The 18485-nt window shown below is 40.0% G+C and overlaps 2 protein-coding genes across 2 annotated transcripts in view; one reads left to right on the top strand and one right to left on the bottom strand.

The window, feature by feature from the left end:
- CRMP1 (collapsin response mediator protein 1) overlaps window positions 1–6791 on the top strand; it is a 38664-nt gene extending 31873 nt beyond the window's left edge. The window contains exons 12-14 of the mRNA XM_026054804.1: window positions 793–972; window positions 3877–4042; window positions 5786–6791. Coding sequence (XP_025910589.1) covers window positions 793–972; window positions 3877–4042; window positions 5786–5877 — 438 coding nt within the window. The 3' untranslated portion in view covers window positions 5878–6791. The remainder of the gene's footprint in view (window positions 1–792; window positions 973–3876; window positions 4043–5785) is intronic.
- A 5442-nt stretch (window positions 6792–12233) lies between these two features.
- EVC (EvC ciliary complex subunit 1) overlaps window positions 12234–18485 on the bottom strand; it is a 51800-nt gene continuing 45548 nt past the window's right edge. Inside the window, exons 18-21 of the mRNA XM_026054824.1 lie at window positions 16781–16907; window positions 16003–16096; window positions 14160–14271; window positions 12234–13145 (exon numbers count right to left, since the gene is read on the bottom strand). Coding sequence (XP_025910609.1) covers window positions 13061–13145; window positions 14160–14271; window positions 16003–16096; window positions 16781–16907 — 418 coding nt within the window. The 3' untranslated portion in view covers window positions 12234–13060. The remainder of the gene's footprint in view (window positions 13146–14159; window positions 14272–16002; window positions 16097–16780; window positions 16908–18485) is intronic.

The following is an 18485-nucleotide window of genomic DNA, read 5'->3' on the forward strand; positions in this document are numbered from 1 at the left end:
ACTGCAAGTCTGAAGCATACTCTGCTGAGCCGCACAGCAGCGTGCTGTGTGTGCCCTGCCACGTGTATGACTGTGCCTTTGAAATCACCTGGCACAGCCACAGCACATGCATAGTGTGGCCACGTCTGGGCTTCTGGATATTTGGCAGCTGAGTTAGAATTCTCCTTCCTATTAAGATTATCACACTTTAGAGGTTCTGGATAAATATAGAAAGTCCTGAAAAGCCAATGAGATAAAATCTCTATGGAAAATGAGCAACGTATCCCGCAAAATCTCATCAGGCAATAGACCTTCCTTTCAATTGTTTCAAGCTGTACAGCTGAAATCCTTGGTACTTCTGAAAGGTTAAATCTGTTTTGTTCCAATCCCATCGCTTGCCTTGTAGGATGGGCCATAACAGTAGGCAGAGTAGGGGCAGGAGTCATTTAGCATCTTGTTCTGCAAGAGGAATGTGCTTAAAAATAGGCATGTCCTTTGAGCTCTGTTGTACGTGTTTGGTGGGTCAGCAGGGACTTCCACAGTTTCACAGGATCTTTTCCTAACTTACACACCTAGGAAGTCAATATGATTTGAAACTTTTGATTTATCAGAACTCTGTTTTTCATGTAACCTTCAACTGGAGTGGATCCACAGACGGATATAGAAATGCATTGTTTTTCCTTCAGATAAAACAGTTTTATAGGTCTACTAATGGAAGCTCTCTAAAAATATGGTCACAAATATGAATTGTAAGTTACCAGCTGGAAGAGATTTTGTACTGAACTTGCAGTGTGTGTGTTGGTTGATCCTCAGGCTGTTGAGTACAACATCTTTGAAGGAATGGAGTGCCATGGTGCCCCACTAGTGGTCATAAGCCAAGGGAAGATTGTATTTGAAGATGGAAATCTGCACGTAAATAAGGGAATGGGCCGCTTCATCCCTCGCAAACCTTTCCCTGAATACCTTTACCAGCGCATCAAAATCAGGAATAAGGTAGTGACAGATACAATTTGATCTTCTTTCTAGCCATACCATCTTGGAACCACATTAGCAAATGTTTTCATTATTATTGTACTAACGTGAGTACATATCAGATGGACTGTATGTGGCATCAAAACACCATCAAAAGGCCGCAGGGTCTTTCCTCTGAAAGTGTTAATTAATGTAACTCACCTTGTGAGCTTCAGTGGGGTGTGACAGATAGTTGCCAGCTGGGAATCTGGCCTTATGTCCAGCTGTGCAGTCTTTTGAAGGGAGGTGGAAAAGTGGTAAAATTTACTTTTAACTAAAAATTAGCAAAAAGATAAAGCCTCTTTAGGGGGAGGGGTGGCAGAGGACAAGCAACTTTTAAGTTATTACTAGACTTTGTATACTGCATCGTAGAAAAGAAGAAAAAGCATGTAATAAGTCGGAGATAATCATTATATTTGGCATCTTGCTTGTTTTGAACAGTTGTAGTGCACATTTACTATTGCAGCATGCAAAATTCAGAGCTCAGAAAAGCTTTTCTCTTGTGTTTGATAAGTAGCTTGGGAAATGACCAGGATTAAGAATGGGTCAGATCCATTTCTGAATTATATCAGTGCTCTTCTGTTGAAAACCAGTTGCCTTGGCACTAGTTTGGTCTTGTCTGGGAATTCTTTTTTGGTACTGGGCAAGAAAGTTACTGTGTGAGGGTATGTAGCAAAGACAGACTGACGAAATAAACATATTTTCCTCAGCAAAACATGTATAATTGCTTATAAGGACAGCAGCTGAAATTAGGTCTACGAACAGGTTGATAGGTTTTATGTTCATCATTTTTATACAAATTCTGTCAAGTTGTGAGATACAAAATGCCTGCTCTTCTAAAGAGAAAAGGCATTGTAAAAAATAATAAATGCATTGCATTTTTTTACATTTTCACTTAGATGACAGACTCTTCAAAATATGGGCCCTGTCTTCACGCCTGCCTCTCAAGGGTTCAGGACATGGAAGTGTTATATAAATTAAAGTGACAGTGTTATTTAAATAGTGAAGACAGCACTTTAAAAACAAATATCAAGAAATTTGTGTCTTGCGCTGGAGTCTGCACAAAAGCCTGGGCCAAATAACTTGTGTCTTGCAAGTGGGCCTGGATTTTGGGAGAGACCTTTGATTTTAGATACTTACGAAAAGGTCTGCAAAGGCACGTAAGAAGATATGAACATTTTTGCTCTTAAAGCTCCCTCTGCTGCCTTCCTGAAGCAAGTGAGATCATTTTCATGTCTGCGTTTCTCTCCCCACTGTCAAATTTTATTGATTGAAAATATTAAAAAAAAAAGCAATAAAAAAACCACTGATGGTCCTATCAGCAACCATATCTTATGTGAATGTCATTGCACCAGAAAGGGGTATTGAACGAGGATCTACAAAGCTGTAACTGACTGGCACAGGAAAAACTCCTGGAATTGGGACAGCAAGATAAACTCATGCCTTTGTTGGTCCCTGGTGGATTAGATTCACTGCTGCGATCGGCAGCTGCCTCCATCTGGGCATTAGCTTTGGTTCATCCCTGCCTGGGATGTCTCTTCTGAGCCTACTCACAGAAATCAAGGAAAATGCATTGATTTCTGTAAGAGGTGTGTCCTTCCTACACAGTATTTTAGTTTCACTGTTAACTTGTTGGGGAAATGATTTTGAAATAATATCCTTGTAAGCCTTAGTTTTTTTAATATTTTTTATGAGATTTGGATTATACAGTTAAACCTCTTCAGACTCATGCAGAAAAATGGAACTGTTTTTTAAAATATTGCTTACTAGATTCCTGGGATGTTAAGGTCAATGAGACTGCTATGATTGCCTTTTCTCACAATCCTCATAGCAATTGTACAGGGAGAAAAACTAGAGACCTCAAGCTGAAGTCAAAGCTTATGTGACAGATACTCTACTGACAAATAATGAAAGATGGGCCCCATCCCACAGTCTCCCGTACAATTTTTATCCTTAATTCATGAAAAGCAGTGGAAAGTTTTGAAATTTTAATAAATAAAAATGTCCACCACTTTTCATTGAGTTCTAGTGAAGATAATGGGATTATTAAAGAGGCGGAAGAGAGAATACAGATAGGAGTGAAATTGTTACAATTACTATAGTGGATATTGGTCTTGCAACAACTCAGCAACTCAGAAGTGTCTAGGTGTTAGATTAGCTTGAACCAGTTACCCTGAACACCCTCTGAATGGAGAGAAAAAAGGTGACAGTGACTGATTTTACCTAAAATAGACATCTTAGGTCAGATCTACTGTTCTTCTGAGATCCCATTTCTCCCCATGGACTGAGCAGGAAGCCTCATAGGGTTTGCTTGGTTTTAGAAGTCTGGAGTTTGGAGAGATGAAACCCAGGCCCATTGCTATCTCCTTTCATTTTTTCTGGGGGTGTCACTAGAGCTAAATTTTAGGGATATTTTCCTGCTTGTTCTTTTGGTGAAGTATAATCTCTACATGTTACCAATGTACTTTGCCTGGTAAATGGGCAAAGGTAGCTCTGCCGGTATCGGAGTGCAGAGAACACAAATTCCAGCCTCCTGCTTTGGCTCCAGCAGCCACACAATGGGGCGCCTCCTTAGATCAATTGTTTTTATGAACAATGTTAAAAGCAGGAATCTGAATAGTTGGTGTAGAGGAATTGAAAGGATTTCTCATATAGTTATATAAACAATATAAAATGTATCTGTATTTATAAATGGGGGGAGGAGGCTTTATAATTTCCTTTAAATATGAAGCAGACTGTAGCTTTGATGAGAATACATGTGCTTTTACTTCAGCTAGTGCAGAATATATCTCTGTGCTCAGTGATCTTGGTGTATAGATAGGAGTATCATTAGGGAGCATTAGCAGAGCATTCAGCAACCGTGTTTTTATTCTTCTCTTGACCTAGGTGGGAGAACTGCAAGGAGTCTCCAGAGGAATGTATGATGGGCCTGTGTATGAAATCCCAGCTATGCCAAAATACGCAACTCCTGCACCCTCAACTAAATCCTCCCCTGCCAAAAACCAGCCTCCACCAATCAGAAACCTCCATCAGTCCAATTTTAGCCTATCAGGTAAGTCGGCCTGACTTGGTAGAAATGTCTTGAAAGCCTTGAGTATGGATTACGACTGGTGCTCACAAAATATTTGTGGTAAATTTCAGTTATAAAGAATTAACTACTGTTTTTATCAAATATGAAAGAAATATGTATACTCATATATATATTTTTATATACTCTTTCCCTATGCATATTTTATAAGTCTGCCAAATATTCAGAATGTCTGCAATCTAAAATACTTCCCTGCATGCACCATTTTTAGTATTATTTACCCTGCACATTACAGTTAGCTGAGATCTCTGGTTGATGTGATTGAGGCCCTGTGGTGATCTGTGTGGCTGATGGGACAGGTGCCTTGCGTGACTGTCATGGCTCACACGTCTCACATTTCTTGCTGCATCATGAGAAACTGCAAGACATGGAAGCCTCAGCTTTCCTTGTCCATGGTTGGCAAGCCATCTGCAGAACGTATTAGTATACAAATTCTTGTACTCTTTGCTCTTGTTGCCCAAAATTTTTTCCATGTTACATAAGAACTAGACTGGAAAATCATCCTGTGGGGGTCACTGGAAATAACTCTTGTCATTAGAACTTAATTACTAGTCCATCAGATCTTACCCTCCAAAAGTCAATAGCACAGTGGGTGAACGAGTGTCTCCTTACGATGTTGTAATGAAAGTCACTGGCTCTTCTCCCATATGGGAGCCATGGTGCAGTTTTCGTCCCTGGCAGATCCTGCCTTAAGAAACTAAATAAAACTTCTAGAGAAAGCCCAAGGAAAGCAAATATTTTAAATACCCTTCTGATGAGCTGAGGTATATTTTTACCAGTCCGCTCTGGGGCCAAGGTGAGCGTATACAAAATATGAAAAAGCATATAAAGCAAAACTGCTTACAGATTTGATCTCTAACAATAATAAGTGATGAGTGGGATTTTCATATCCATCTAAGGCTGTGGTTTCCCAATCTACTCCTAGATCTGTGTATTATCAAGACAGCTAGTGGTATGAATTCGATGGGAATCAGGCAAATGCACACAATTGCATTCTTATGGAATTAGCCAGAACTGGAGAATACGATAGTGTTTATAACAGTCTTAAGCTTTTATGGTAGTTTTATATTGCCTTTGGGAAGATATGTGATAGCTGATGAGTGTGATCAGACGTTTAACCTGGTATAAAGTTTGCTGTTGCAAACTTAACCTTTCAAAACTTTTAAATACAGTGTGCAGTGGATATGAGTTTACACCAGATCAAAGCTCCCTTTTCACCTGGATTTATCATCCCTAGAGTCAGATTTACTGTATTGTTAACCCATGGATTCAATGGGAACAGGTAAATAAGGCAGGTTAAATCAATAAGACAGGTTTGAAAAATCCACTGTGCACATACATGCTTTAAATTTTTCTTTTGCTGATGGTAAGGTGTTCTCTCAGGGTCTGATCGGACAAAGGGGATACCTTCTGCAGGCTGCCATCCCTGCACGGTTTCTTCTTCAAGTCAGTGGAAGGCAATTCCCCTTGACAAGCATCAGTCTGGTCCCAAACAGTTAAGGCTATACTCCTCCTTGAAGACAATTGGGGCTAGGCACACAAATATGCTTTGAAGGTCTGTTTAGAACTTCAGTCAGAAGTCTGGCTCAAGAGACACCAGCTGCTGCTGATGTTAAGGAAGAGTAGCTGGAACTAGCCAGGTGAAATATCACTGCTGATGTTTTTTTCCTTTTCATATCCTTGTTTCCTGAATTCCTCTTGTTACAGGAGCTCAAATAGATGATAATAACCCACGCCGTACTGGACACCGCATCGTTGCACCTCCTGGTGGTCGCTCTAATATTACCAGTCTTGGCTGAAAATGCTGATGGACAGAAACACAAGGATGAAGGATCATGGGAATAATGTCCATTCCCTTCAGTGTCCATGTTACTGAACCCACAGTTTTATTTGGTACTAATGGAAATAAAAATGAAATGTCTTTCTTTTTTGTATAGGAAGAGGTGATAATAGTGTGGTGTGTTTGCTTGGAACTACTTGCCTCACAATTGTGCTTTCATGCCATAGTCACCTTAAAGCATGGTGCTTCCATTGCCCCTTTAGTGACTACAGGTTTTAGCTTTGTCTTGTAACTGAATGATGGTTCCTTTTCACCCTTTAGCTGTATTAGAGTAGTTAATGCATGTTACTGAGTTATTTATGCAAGTTACATACTGTGAGTGAGCCCCTTTAGAACACGTTGCCAACAATTGACTAGACACAATGCCAAGATAAATGTCCATATTTGACAAATGCCACTGAACTGCTTATGGAGGAAGAAAACGGCCATCTTGAAAGTATGCAGTAGAGTAGTATAGGCAGCTTCTGTTTTTATCTTTAATTTATTATAAACCCAAGAAGCACTTCCCTCAGGCATAGAAAATCATCAGGACACACAATGACAAATGGTCTCTGGAGCACCTGTCTGTAGCCATTCATTGCATTCCAAGTTGGTGTCTTTGTTGTTTCCATTTTAGACAGAGCCATAATTTATACATAGCATTGCCATTGCCACCCCGCAGGGATTTCTCCACCTGGGCAGTAGTGCTCTCCTTCTGCATGAGTTTTTTGGTACTTACAGATAATCCAAGTTGCTGTCAGATTTTTAAAGTTTTTTGTACAAAGTTTTTCCTTTGTAATCACATGCATTTTTACTTACTCTACCATATCAGGTCTACTAGTCGTGGTTCTATTTCTGAATTCAAAGCTTGTGAAATAAAGGAAATGAATTGATGGGTAAGCGTCTTCCTCTGCTTTCCAGTACTGTTGCTCAGTGGTTGAAAATTTAACATGGAGGTACTCAAGAGAAGTGTATTTTAAGTTGACACCATGTGAAAGAATAAACCTCCTCAGATCACAGAGGGTGTTAATATACCTATCTGCACATTCCTATTATGGCATGCCATAATCTGGCTTAATTTCATACAGCTCACAGTAAAAAAAATACACTCACCTGTTGCATTGCAACTGCCTTGATTTTGGCCATATCACATCTAAAGTATCTGCCAAGACCTTCAAGTATGCATCTAATTTGCTTGAAATAGAGCTCATTGCCATTCTCTTCATCTTTAGTATACTCGAGAAGCGCTAACAACAGAGCTGAGAATCAGTATGTGATGCTCCAGTTTGACCTAAGCCCTACTCCACTTAGTGCTGGTTGTTTGGGCCCATCCTGGTGTGTTCTTTGCTGATCTGAACTGGGGTGGTGTCTACCATGAACAAGATGCAATGCAGGAAGGGTGAGAGAAAGTGGACTGCATTATCTCTTTCGGTGAGAGTGAAGGAAATGCTTTCTCCCTTTTTTCTTCATTCTCACAAACTGCATAAAACTTTTTTTTTTCCTATCGCTTCTTACTTGTCTGTGTTGCAGATGTTGTGGGAAGTGTGGGCTATAGGGAGGGTAGGGTGCTAAGAATTTAAACAGGTTAGCAAAACAGCTCCCATTGGCCTTGTGCTGCTTCATCCTTGTCTGTGCTGCAAAGCTGCACCAGGAAAACTCCCGAGCAGAGCTGTGTGCCAGCAGACTAATTCTGTCTAGTTGTGTTCATGCTTGACTACTTTGCACTGGTCTGTCCTTTCCACACAGCAATAAATTGTGTTGGCAAAAGGCATGTGGTGCCCACCACATGGGCATGAGGGATGTACGTGCCTTGGAAATAACATACTTTAAGCCTGTCATCTTATTTTGAAGCCAGTATGCTCATCTTCAGCTTTCCTGGGAAAGGAACAAGTATCCTAGAAAAATCTGTTTGTATTAGCTTGGTCTGAAAAACTGGCAGCAGAACTGGTTGAGTAACCAGCTTTTTTTTTTTTTTTTTTTTTTTTAAACTTTGGCATTGATCTGAACCATTGAAGAAACACTCCATTTCAGAGAAATGAATTGAATCTATTTCCAAAATAAAGCCTTTCATTAACAAGTTCAAATATTTTGTTTCTGGTGCTTGTGAGGGGAAGGAGGGGGGAAAAAAAGAGAGGAAAAAAACAACCCCAAACCTGGATTCATGAAGGGGAGAGGAGAGACTGGTGAGGATCTCTTCCCATCTGTAGCTCAGGTGTTACATATCTTATCATACCCACTGATTTGGATGATCTGCACCTGGGATTGAGTCAATTCCCCACCCTAATGGTTGGCCTTGCTTGCTCACTGTCAGTGGTGGTTCAGGTATTTTATATGAAGTAAAACATCACTAACAGAGAAGCCTGAGGACAAGCTGCTCAGGAATAACTGACAGCCCAGTGGATAAGGCAATTTTGAAGCATCAAGCTCTCCACCTCCACTGCCCTATTTCAACCCATTTGCTAAGAGGATTGACAGTAAGACTAATAGTTTTGGTAATCTAACCCCCCAAATAAAAATGAAGCTGACTTGTGAAACTACCAGGCAAATCTGATGTAGTGTGAGAATTCTGGAGCTGCTGGTAACAATAGCGATACCCTTTTGTGGGTGTTTGTGCTAACAGCAACGATGATTGCCTACCTCTGCGTAACAGTTCTGCTCCATCTGTGAGGCTTTTCACACTTGAACCAATAGATAGAAATAACCGTTGTGTAACTAGTATTCACAGATTCCACTCTTCCTACACGACAAACAAAATCCTAAACAAAAGAACCCTTTGCCTACAAACCAGTCAAGATTGTTGTTAACGTGTTTTTTTCTTTTTTCATGCTGAAATGCCTGCGAATTCATGTTTTGGGTGTTTGTGAGGCATCTCACGACTCTGTGGTTCTGTGCTAACATGACTGTGCTTGTCAGGTCAGTGTAACTCTGTTATGTTTCCTTAAGGAGAAATACACTGACGTGCCTGTGATGCTCAGATGCTCCCAAAGCTCAGCTGCTGCTCAGGACAGCTTGCAGACATGCAGCCTGTGCTGTGCCTGGGCGTCTCCACTGCGGACAAGCAACAGCACATGAATGTGATTTAAACACCTCTCCTTTTTTTGAACACAGGTCACCATGCAGAGAGCTGGTGTATGTCTTTCTTATGAGGGTTTTAAACAAAGTAAGGCAAGTGATGTTTTCTTGCCATATGGAGGACTATTTCACAGCAATGCCTGCTGCCCTTGCATCATCAACCTGTCATTTAAAATATAAAAAAAAACCATTAAATAAAGAGTGGATTAACTTGTGATCCTGAGTACATCTGCAGAGCAGGAAACTCTCCTTGAATTTGCCTCCATGCAGGAGCCCCAAGCAGGCAGATCTATTTGTGTGCACCTGCATGGGAAGCAGTTGTTATTTCCCTGCTTTCTGCTTGTAGTTTGAGAAGTCTGTCATGCTTTTTCAGTCATCAAGCTTCTAAGACTTTACAGCATGCGCTTTTAATAGCTTATATAGGCCTAATGATGTGAGATTAGCTCTTCTTTATTGCCACTTGCCAATCCCCTAAAACTAGTCCCTATGGCCCAAATAAGTCTGAGGATTATTTTCTTCAGTCAAGAGAGGTGGAAGAGAAGGCTGGACCCCTAAAGGGTTTCCTGAGTCAGAATTTGGACTGTTGTCTACTACTGGAGCAATGCAGTTGCATGTTATTTATCATTTGTAGCAAAGTCTGTTAATAAAGATGCTAAAATTGTCCCCAAACTGATATCTGTACCAGCCATTAAATGTTTCTCAAAGCAATACACTGATCTTTATCATTAAGATAAAAGAACAGGCTGGACCAGACCAGATGTCCACCTACTCTGGGTTCCAGTGGCCAACAGCATAAGCATAAGGAAGGGTATAAGAAAAAAGCAAACAGGTAATGCTAATACTCCTATGAATGTTCCCCTAATTTCTAGTGATTTGTAACTTCCTGAGTGAGAAGTAGCATCTTTGTATTTAATAACCCTTGGTGGATATTTTTACTATGAATTTGTCCCGACACTTTTAGAACCCATGTAAAATCTTAGCATATATAAATTCTTGGAGCAAGGAGCTGCACAGCTTAACACACTGTGACAAAGAGCCTCCTTTTGAACCTGCCACTTGCTCGTTTACTTGACACCAGCTAGTTCTTGACATTTAGAACTGGCCAATATTGAAACTCTAAGCAAAAACATTTGAGGATTTTTTTTCCATTGTGGTTTTGGTGAACTTCACACAAACTTTCCAGATATGCTTCAGTGATGATAGTGAGGGGCATTCAGTTAAAAATAAATTTTGTGTGGGAGAGGGAATAATATCTTACAATTTAGTAAATGTGCAGTTTGGGAGACTGTTCCTTTTTCTTTAAATATCATATGCCTCATGAAGTATCTGGAGTGATACAGATGAAGTACCTAGGTCTCAGCACCTCATTCCCCCCCTCCCATTGCATATTCTGTAATTTTCTTGAAAAATGAGATGTTTGTGCAATGCTATCTTTAAAATACACAGACAGAAATACTACTTCAAAAAGCTGTAAGCCCTGGCAACTTCTTCCTCACAACATGTGGTAAGCCAGCCTGCAGTTACATCAGTGACTACAGTGCTATTTCTGAAAGTCTTCAGCTAAGAGGTCAGGATCCTTGTCCCCTCTCCTGATGCTCTGCAGCACATCAGTGGTCATAGCTGCTGGGGTGTGAAGACCAGAAGCCTCTTGCAGTGCCGCGGGAATTCCCACGCAATGCACAGGCAGCTGCAAACCAAAAACCCTTTGTAGCTTCTGGTGTTCAGACGGAAGACACTTTTGTTCAGATGGAAAAAACACAGCCAAAAGGTATTGTACATAATGATCTCTGGCTATTGGAACGGCTCCCAAGACTGCTGTAGATTTGCTCATGGAGCGAGTGAAGGTGCTACCCCGATGTTGGCTCAGGTTTCTGCTTAGTGTGTGTCCAGGCTGGATCAAAGGACCTTTTTGTGGTTGTCAGTTTCAGGACATAACTGGGAATTTTGGTCCAAGACCTCAGACTGTACAATGTCTGTCCTCAACAAATAAGTCTGATGACTTGCACCTCCTCAAGAGTGTTTGTTTATCTCAAATCTGAAAGTGCCCACTTTGCACAGGAGCTAGTACCAGGTTTAACAATCCACGTAGAAGTCTTTAAAGCCACACTACTCTTCAGTCTGGTGCAGGTTGCCTTTCAGAGAGCTGTCTGTACAACAAGGCTTTCCACAGGTTTCTACAGCAGAGACAGTGACTTCAGATGGCACTTGCGGGGATGGCACTCACGCTCCTGTGGGGCCATGGGGATGGCACTTGCGTGGCTGTGGGGACGGCACTGCAGGGATGGCACTTGCACTCCTGCAGGTCCATGCGGATGGCATTTGTGTGGCTGTGGGGACGGCACTTGCGGGGGTGGCACTTGTGCTCCTTCAGGGCCATGGGGATGGGCACCACGGGGTGGCACTTGCACTCCTATGGGGCAGTGGGACTGGTGCTCGCGGGGCTGGTGCTCATGGAGACGGCACTCGTGGGAACGGTGCTTATGGGGATGGTGCTCGCACTCCTGGGACCATGGGCCGCCGGCAACACCTTTATCAAATGCAGCCAGGGGCCATCAGAAACCCTGCCTGGGTGATTTCAAACAGTGAACCAGGACACCCATGCTTGTTCCCCGGGAGAGGGCACTGCTGCCTCACTTTTGGGATAATCTGAACACTTCTACATTTTTAAGGGAGATAAAAAACCATTTAAACCCTGCCTAATCAAATGAATCACAGTGCATCCAGGGAAGCTGTTTTAGTGAGTACGTGACATCCTAATTGTGACTGGAGCCTCTGTGGTACTGAATGGTTTAAAACAGTGTATTAACAACATATTCAACTCTAATTTTAAAAGCTTCCTTCCTGTTATCTGTCTAGGGCGCACTGCAGAATTAAGATGTTCAGATAGAGGTAATCAGGCTGCATCCATTTAGAAAAAAAACACATTAAGCAGGCAACTAAAATGTCTAGACCTGTAAGACAAAAAGACCATGACAGCCAATTGCTGAACTAGAAGAATCAAATGCTCAAAGTGGTACAACTTAGGAAAAGAGCATAAGTTATTTTGATAATGATTGACATTAAAGATAGCATTTAAACAATTGTGTGTAACAAGCTTAGTGAAGTAATTTGTGTGACTGTTCTTTAATCAGAGGTAAATTTTATGACTGATGTAGTATTTTACAACATGTGCCTATGGACAGCCTTTTAGTTAGCAAAATGTACGTTCATTTTAAAATGATGGAGAATTTTAATTTCATGAAAGCTGTAAGGTTGCTTAAGTGATGTAATTTATTGCTTTATATAGGTGTTCTGTACAGCTAGTAAGAATTAGCTGCTTTGCATAACAACAAAATTACCCATAAGAAACATAATGAGCATAACGAAGTATACTGAAAACAATGAGTTTACTTTAGGAAGAATAGGAAGTGAAGTGTAAAAATGAAACAGTAAACAGGTTTTGTCTCATTTTCTCTAAAACAGTAATTTGAAATCTGAGACAAGCACAGGAAAATACATTTACAAAATCTTTGTACAAATTTTAAAAAAGCATACACAGCCTGAGAAATATTAAAATACAACAAGAGACTAAATTCAATCTTTTGATGTACCATTGACATCTGAAGTCTATTTAAATATTCTTTACATTTCGCTTTTTTTGTTTTTTAGTCCAAAGCAGCAATCAAAATATTAAGACCAGATCTACCATGTTTAGGGCTCAGAAGCACATGGTACAATCACTATTACAATGAAACTTTCCTGGGATATACCAGTATTGGCAACCAGTCTAGTGTAGATCTGTTCTGCTACAAGCACACGTTCCTCACGTATAGTCCTCATCTAAAACTACCTCCACATTCCCTCAGTGATCTGGAAGAGCTTTTATGAAAGACGTCCTTGTTCCTCCTTACCAAAATCAAGTGAGAACATTTTATTAACAGTCAGAGGCACACAGGATTGATTTTTGGTCTGTTGCTAAAGAAGATTTCTCGGTTATTACTGATGTTCTTCATTGTTCCTCAGTAAACCAGCTCAGTAAGTATTTATAGCTGCTGAGATTGCCCAGAAGAATGCTTTGGTACGCTGTGTTCAGACAGCTCATATAAATATTTTTAGTACCTGTTGCCTCTTTTTTTCAGCATCTTTGAGTTTTTCCTTGGCTCAGTCTCCCCTTCATGTGAACTCTGCGATTTATCTCTGAAAGAAAGAAACAAGAAAACAAAACAAAATTGTAGATCAAGTTTTTGAAGGCTATGATTCTCTCTTTAACTAAATTCATTATGATATGTGGAGAAAGGAGCTTGTTACATGATTACAATTTTTGCACTTGCAGGTTTCAGCTGCCAAAACAAAGTTGCATAAAGATAAATGTTCCTTTGTTGTGTTCCCGCTCCCTACACATGTATCCCTTGCTGGCTGTGGGAAAGCAGTGTGTGAAAAGGGTTGATGCCATCAGGGAAAGGAGCCATCTTCTGAAGTCAGTCCCGGGCTGAGGTCACTCAGGGGATAAATACTTTTCCCCAAAGGCCTGTGGCTCCTGAGAACCAACTGTTTGCTTTGCCTGTCAACAGGATTTTCTCTGCTCAATATATCAAGCCCCAGCGACCAGCTGGCTGGTTTGATCTGCCCATAGTAATCAGCTGGCATCTTTCAGGTTTGTAGCTATTTTTCCTCCTCCAGTTAGCACCCCAGCATAAGCCAACCGAAACATCTATCAAGAAAATCATTGTTAGAGCCGCTACCCCAATCAGCCAAAGACTGGCGCTTGCCTTTGTTTGTGAAATAAAGGTGGTAGTTGAAAGCCTAAATACCACAGACCATATTTTGGTTGCTATAAGTCAGCCTAGTTCCATTGGATTCAATTGTATGTGCTGATTTATGCTCTCTCTGACCCAGGTTTTAAGAACGTACTTAGAAGAAATTTGGAAACATAGTATTTCTCATTTCTCTACATAAAACAAAGCTATTTATAAAGTATGTAACAGCATAGACAAGCAAACTCAGATGACTTTTGTAAACTTAAAATGGGGAAATGGGTATGGGGAAAAAAAGGTGAGGTACACATGAGAAGTAAATACTAAGGAAGAAGATCAGCTAATGTAGGTGTTATATTTTGGTTTTGACTGACATACTTGCTTAGGAACTAGATTTTTGTACTGTTTTTTATAAAAGGCTTTTTCAGGGGACATTGTTTTTTAACTTCTACTGTACCTGTATAAGCCAGAAGTCTGTCCAGGGGGCTCTTGAATATTTTCATGAGAATCACCTTTGTCTTCTGATTCTGGAGATTGAAAGGTCTTTCTTTTTGAGTTTGTTTTTTCCCCTGAATAGACACAGATATGTGAGTTAAAACCTCCTACAGATATTACAGCTTGTTTCTTTCTGATTAATCTGAAGCAGAAGAATATACTCTAATTTCTAGCATAGTAACACTTACATATATATATGTTGTTATGCCAAGGGACTGATTCCAATTTACATTAGTACAGAGTATTCTTTTTGACTATCCATTAGTTACCACAGAGTTGATCTTCAGCTTGCATACTTGCCAGACACTGAAGCGAGTTTCTGTGAAGTGGAACAGCTGAAAGCACTATCATGCATTTTCTTAGCAAATAATTGCATGTGGTTCTTAACTACCAGCAAATAGAAGAAAAGTCACTTCATGATTTTATGTGATTTGAGACACAACAATCTGATGTTAAAAAGTCACGGTTTCTAGGACCTTGAGCTAAGCTTCCATGTGCATCCCTGGGGTCAGCGTGCACACCAGGAGAAACAGCTCTGCCTGCCTGGAAAATGATTGACTGGGGAAAGAGACTTCAAAATTGCCCAGGTGAGTGAGCTACTTTTCCCTTTCAGAAACCTGTCTCACCTTTCAGCCTCTTTCAAATGTAATGCAAAATGTTTCATTTAGATATTGACAGAGGGATTCCACAGGTCAAACGATGAGAATGTGCACATTCAGATCGTGCCAAGTGTGGATTAGGGAACACAACTGCTATTCTGACAACTTGTCCCTAAGTCTCTGTTGAACTAATGAATTAGTTTAATTTGTTAAAATGGCAGGAAATTAATACAATTTAAGATTTCCTGATTCAATAAGGTTTTACTTTTGAGTATGTGTGTCTCAAGGTTAATTCTTGCATTCTATCCTGAGAAAGAAAGTTGAGAAAAAAAACTCAGCTCTGCTGTCCTCCAAAAACTTAGTGATCAAGCTGAAGACAGTCTTTTTGAAAGAAGATGATAAAGACGAAAACAATAGTTGTGGTTTGAACAGTTAAGTCAAAGACTTACCTCAATGGACACAATGTCATCTATTGGCTAAAGAATTGCCCTGGAGTGAGGAAACGTGACATTTATTTGTGGTTCTGCTACCAGTGAGCTGGGTGACCTTAGAAGGTAACCTTACTTCTCTACATCCCAATTCCCTCATCTATTAGGAAATGGCATGTACAAAAAAATCTCTACTAAAACTATATTGTGTTGTACTGAAAGACATGCACTGCTATGTGGAATGAGGTAGTAACTTCCCTGGAAGCAACATTGTTTAGCTTCCACTGAGTGTACTCTAGCAGGTAAGCACTGCTACTCCAGTACTAACTAATGGATAATTGTCCTTGGACACATTTGCCAGAGGAGATTATTCATAAGAACAAATGGGAGCTTTAGCCTATTGGGATATGGTATCTGGCTAATATCAGTGATGTGGAAAATCACTGTAATATGGGCAGGGCAGAATATAATCAGTAGAATAATACCAGATTTTTTTCTATTTGAAAAAAGAATTAAGCATTTTACAACAAGGCCCAGAAGACTATTTACTTCTAAATGCTTGTGCCTTGTTTTCCCTTTTGTTATATTGATTTAAGGAGGGGGAACATATTCTGGTCCAAATATCAGATGGCCCATATCAGCATTGATTAAAATATTAATTGCCTATTCATACTGCCTCTTTTCTGAGCCCAGTCATTAAAATATGGCATAAGTGTAAGCAATCTGCTGACATTGTACCAGGAATAAAGCATTTAAAACAATTTGGGACTGTATCAACCTGTTGGCTTGCTCCTTTTGGAAAGCTGCTTCTTCACGGTGAGTGGAATGCGGGCCAGTGTAGCTAGCTCTGTGACAAAGTCCTGCTCTGCTTCCTGCCCACAGAGATAAAACAGAAGCAAATTAACAAAAATCAGCTTGATTCTGAATTATGTCATTCTACACAGGGGATGACAAAAAAAGGGCATGTCATATGTCATTGCAGAAACACAGAAAACAATAGTTAGCATCAGGGATGTGTTTCCTAGTGCAAAGAGATTCAGTAAGGAGAACTAACTATAGCTTCCAGTTAACAGCACTTGACATGAACACATGTGATGAGGAGCAGCAGATCTGCTGTCCAGCTGTGCTGATCACACCCACACTGTGTTTGGCCCTGGTTCCTTTGCTGTGGCTGTGAACTCAAGTGCACCGAGGTATTAGTAAGAAGGCTGTGGATCCTCCATCTGACTAGATGGAAAGAGATGTCCAAGTAACCAAGAAGTGAAGCTGTACTTGCAACAGACTCAGTACAGAACTGTCAACAAGGAAGACAAAGAATATGATGCCTCCCCCACATTCTAGTGATCTTCTTTAACCTAATCAGTATTCTTTGTGGGAAATTGTTTCAAACCATTAACTTGCCTGTGTTACTGGGTTTTGAGCCATAGCTTCAATGGTGAAGACAGTGGTGAGTCTTAGCACCGATTTCAACTGGGCCATAGAAAAGACCTGCACAACCTGTCAGAGGTTTTGCCATTGACTGCGTCAGATCCGTGAGTCATTTTACCCTAATTTACCTGTAGCTGATTCTCCAACTCAGTTTCTAGCTGATGCAATCCCAGTATCTTCTGTTTCAGAGACTCCAGACGAATCTGCTGCTGCTGTTCAAACTGAGCCAAAACCTTCTCTTGCTGCAGCACCATCCTGATAAAGGGAAATTTGAGAGTATCCATGTTGTTCAGTTCAAGGAAGGAATACAAAGCATATGTATAAGATTTTGTAGAGAGAAAGGCTCATTAACAATATCTGCTCATCCATCTCAAGCTGAGACAACTAATTTTGCTGTGGGTTTTTATTTTAACAGCCTGCATTGGCTGTCCATGGAATACTGGGTCCTTTCTGAGGAAGGAATTGCAGTAGGAGTTTGGGTTGTCCATCCCTGGACTTCAGGAGTTGGATATTAGTGTTCTAATGTTAAAGTCTGCTTTCAAAACCATGGTACATTTTCTGCAGTGAATCCTCAGGTCAGTTTTACTGTCTGGTTGCCAAAGAGACAAGCTGTTAGAGGATCAGGTGGGAAGATAAGGGATTAAGAAGTACATATTTCATCGAGGCTCTTCAGCACCAGGTTGAGACTGAGCCAAAATCTGACAATGCAAAACTTGGCATCTGGAGCATTGACGTCTGTATTATTTGATTGTATTATTTTGCTGGTTAAAGATTAATATTAATACAGTAGAACCTGAATGATTGCAACTTTGTTGAATCTTTAATTCTTCTTTTCTCTTGCCTGATCTAACTTGAAGTAACACTGTCAATCAACCACCATGGTCCTTCAGGGAAGGAGGTACCACAAACCGTTCCTGGCAGCTACACATCGTTAAGTTGCTATTGTCATGGTCAATGCTTGCAGAACATTAGCTTTTAAAATTTGCTCTTTGAACTTGTACTCATAACCTTGCACCAAAGGCCAAAACACATAAAAGAATTTCTATTGGGTTTAATAGGCATGAGGCAAATTAATGGAAATTTTGCCATTGATTCACACAGGTCTGGGATTTGACCCTAGAAGAAATCATAATAGCAATAGGAAATGGGGCTTGATTGCTGACTAAATGTTATGAGACCAACTTAGATACAAAATAACTTTCCTCATTACTGCATTTTCTGCTTGCATGAAGGCCATTTTAACTGTATTTTATTTTAAAATACTGGAATATATTATGGGAGAAAAAAATTGAGACAACAGCTAGAACTGAATTTGTATGTGAGAATAAATGATGAAGTTGATATTGAATGACTGACCAATCTTTTCTGAGACCCTTCATTACAGGAATCCATTTCTAAACTATTTCAAACAAGGATGAAAAACAGAAAGTGGGCAATGATTTCTTTCAATTTAGAAGCAGCAGAGTATCTAAAGATACTATTAACGTTTTTACCATGTCAAAATTGTAGATGCTATATTGTTTTGGATAATAAACAAAAAGTAAAGAAATAAAATGATTACAAAAATATATCACATGCTTGCCAAGTCCTGCAAACATACAGAATACAGCTTTTTATGATGCTAACTTATTCCTTTGGATTTGCAGTGCTTTTTTTGTTTGGACTCTAAGTTTTGTAAAACCATATTTAATTTATTACTGATTTTTATTTAATTCACATTTGAGGAATTTGGCCTTAAATTTAGTGCAAGTAAGCCTGACGGTCCAAAGTATTCATTGAAATCTTGGCATTTTGAATATTATTCATGCATTTACATTTATTCAACAGCAAACT

Source organism: Apteryx rowi, unplaced genomic scaffold (assembly GCF_003343035.1).
Source record: "Apteryx rowi isolate R43461 unplaced genomic scaffold, aptRow1 scaffold_97, whole genome shotgun sequence".
Taxonomy (NCBI): Eukaryota; Metazoa; Chordata; class Aves; order Apterygiformes; family Apterygidae; genus Apteryx; species Apteryx rowi.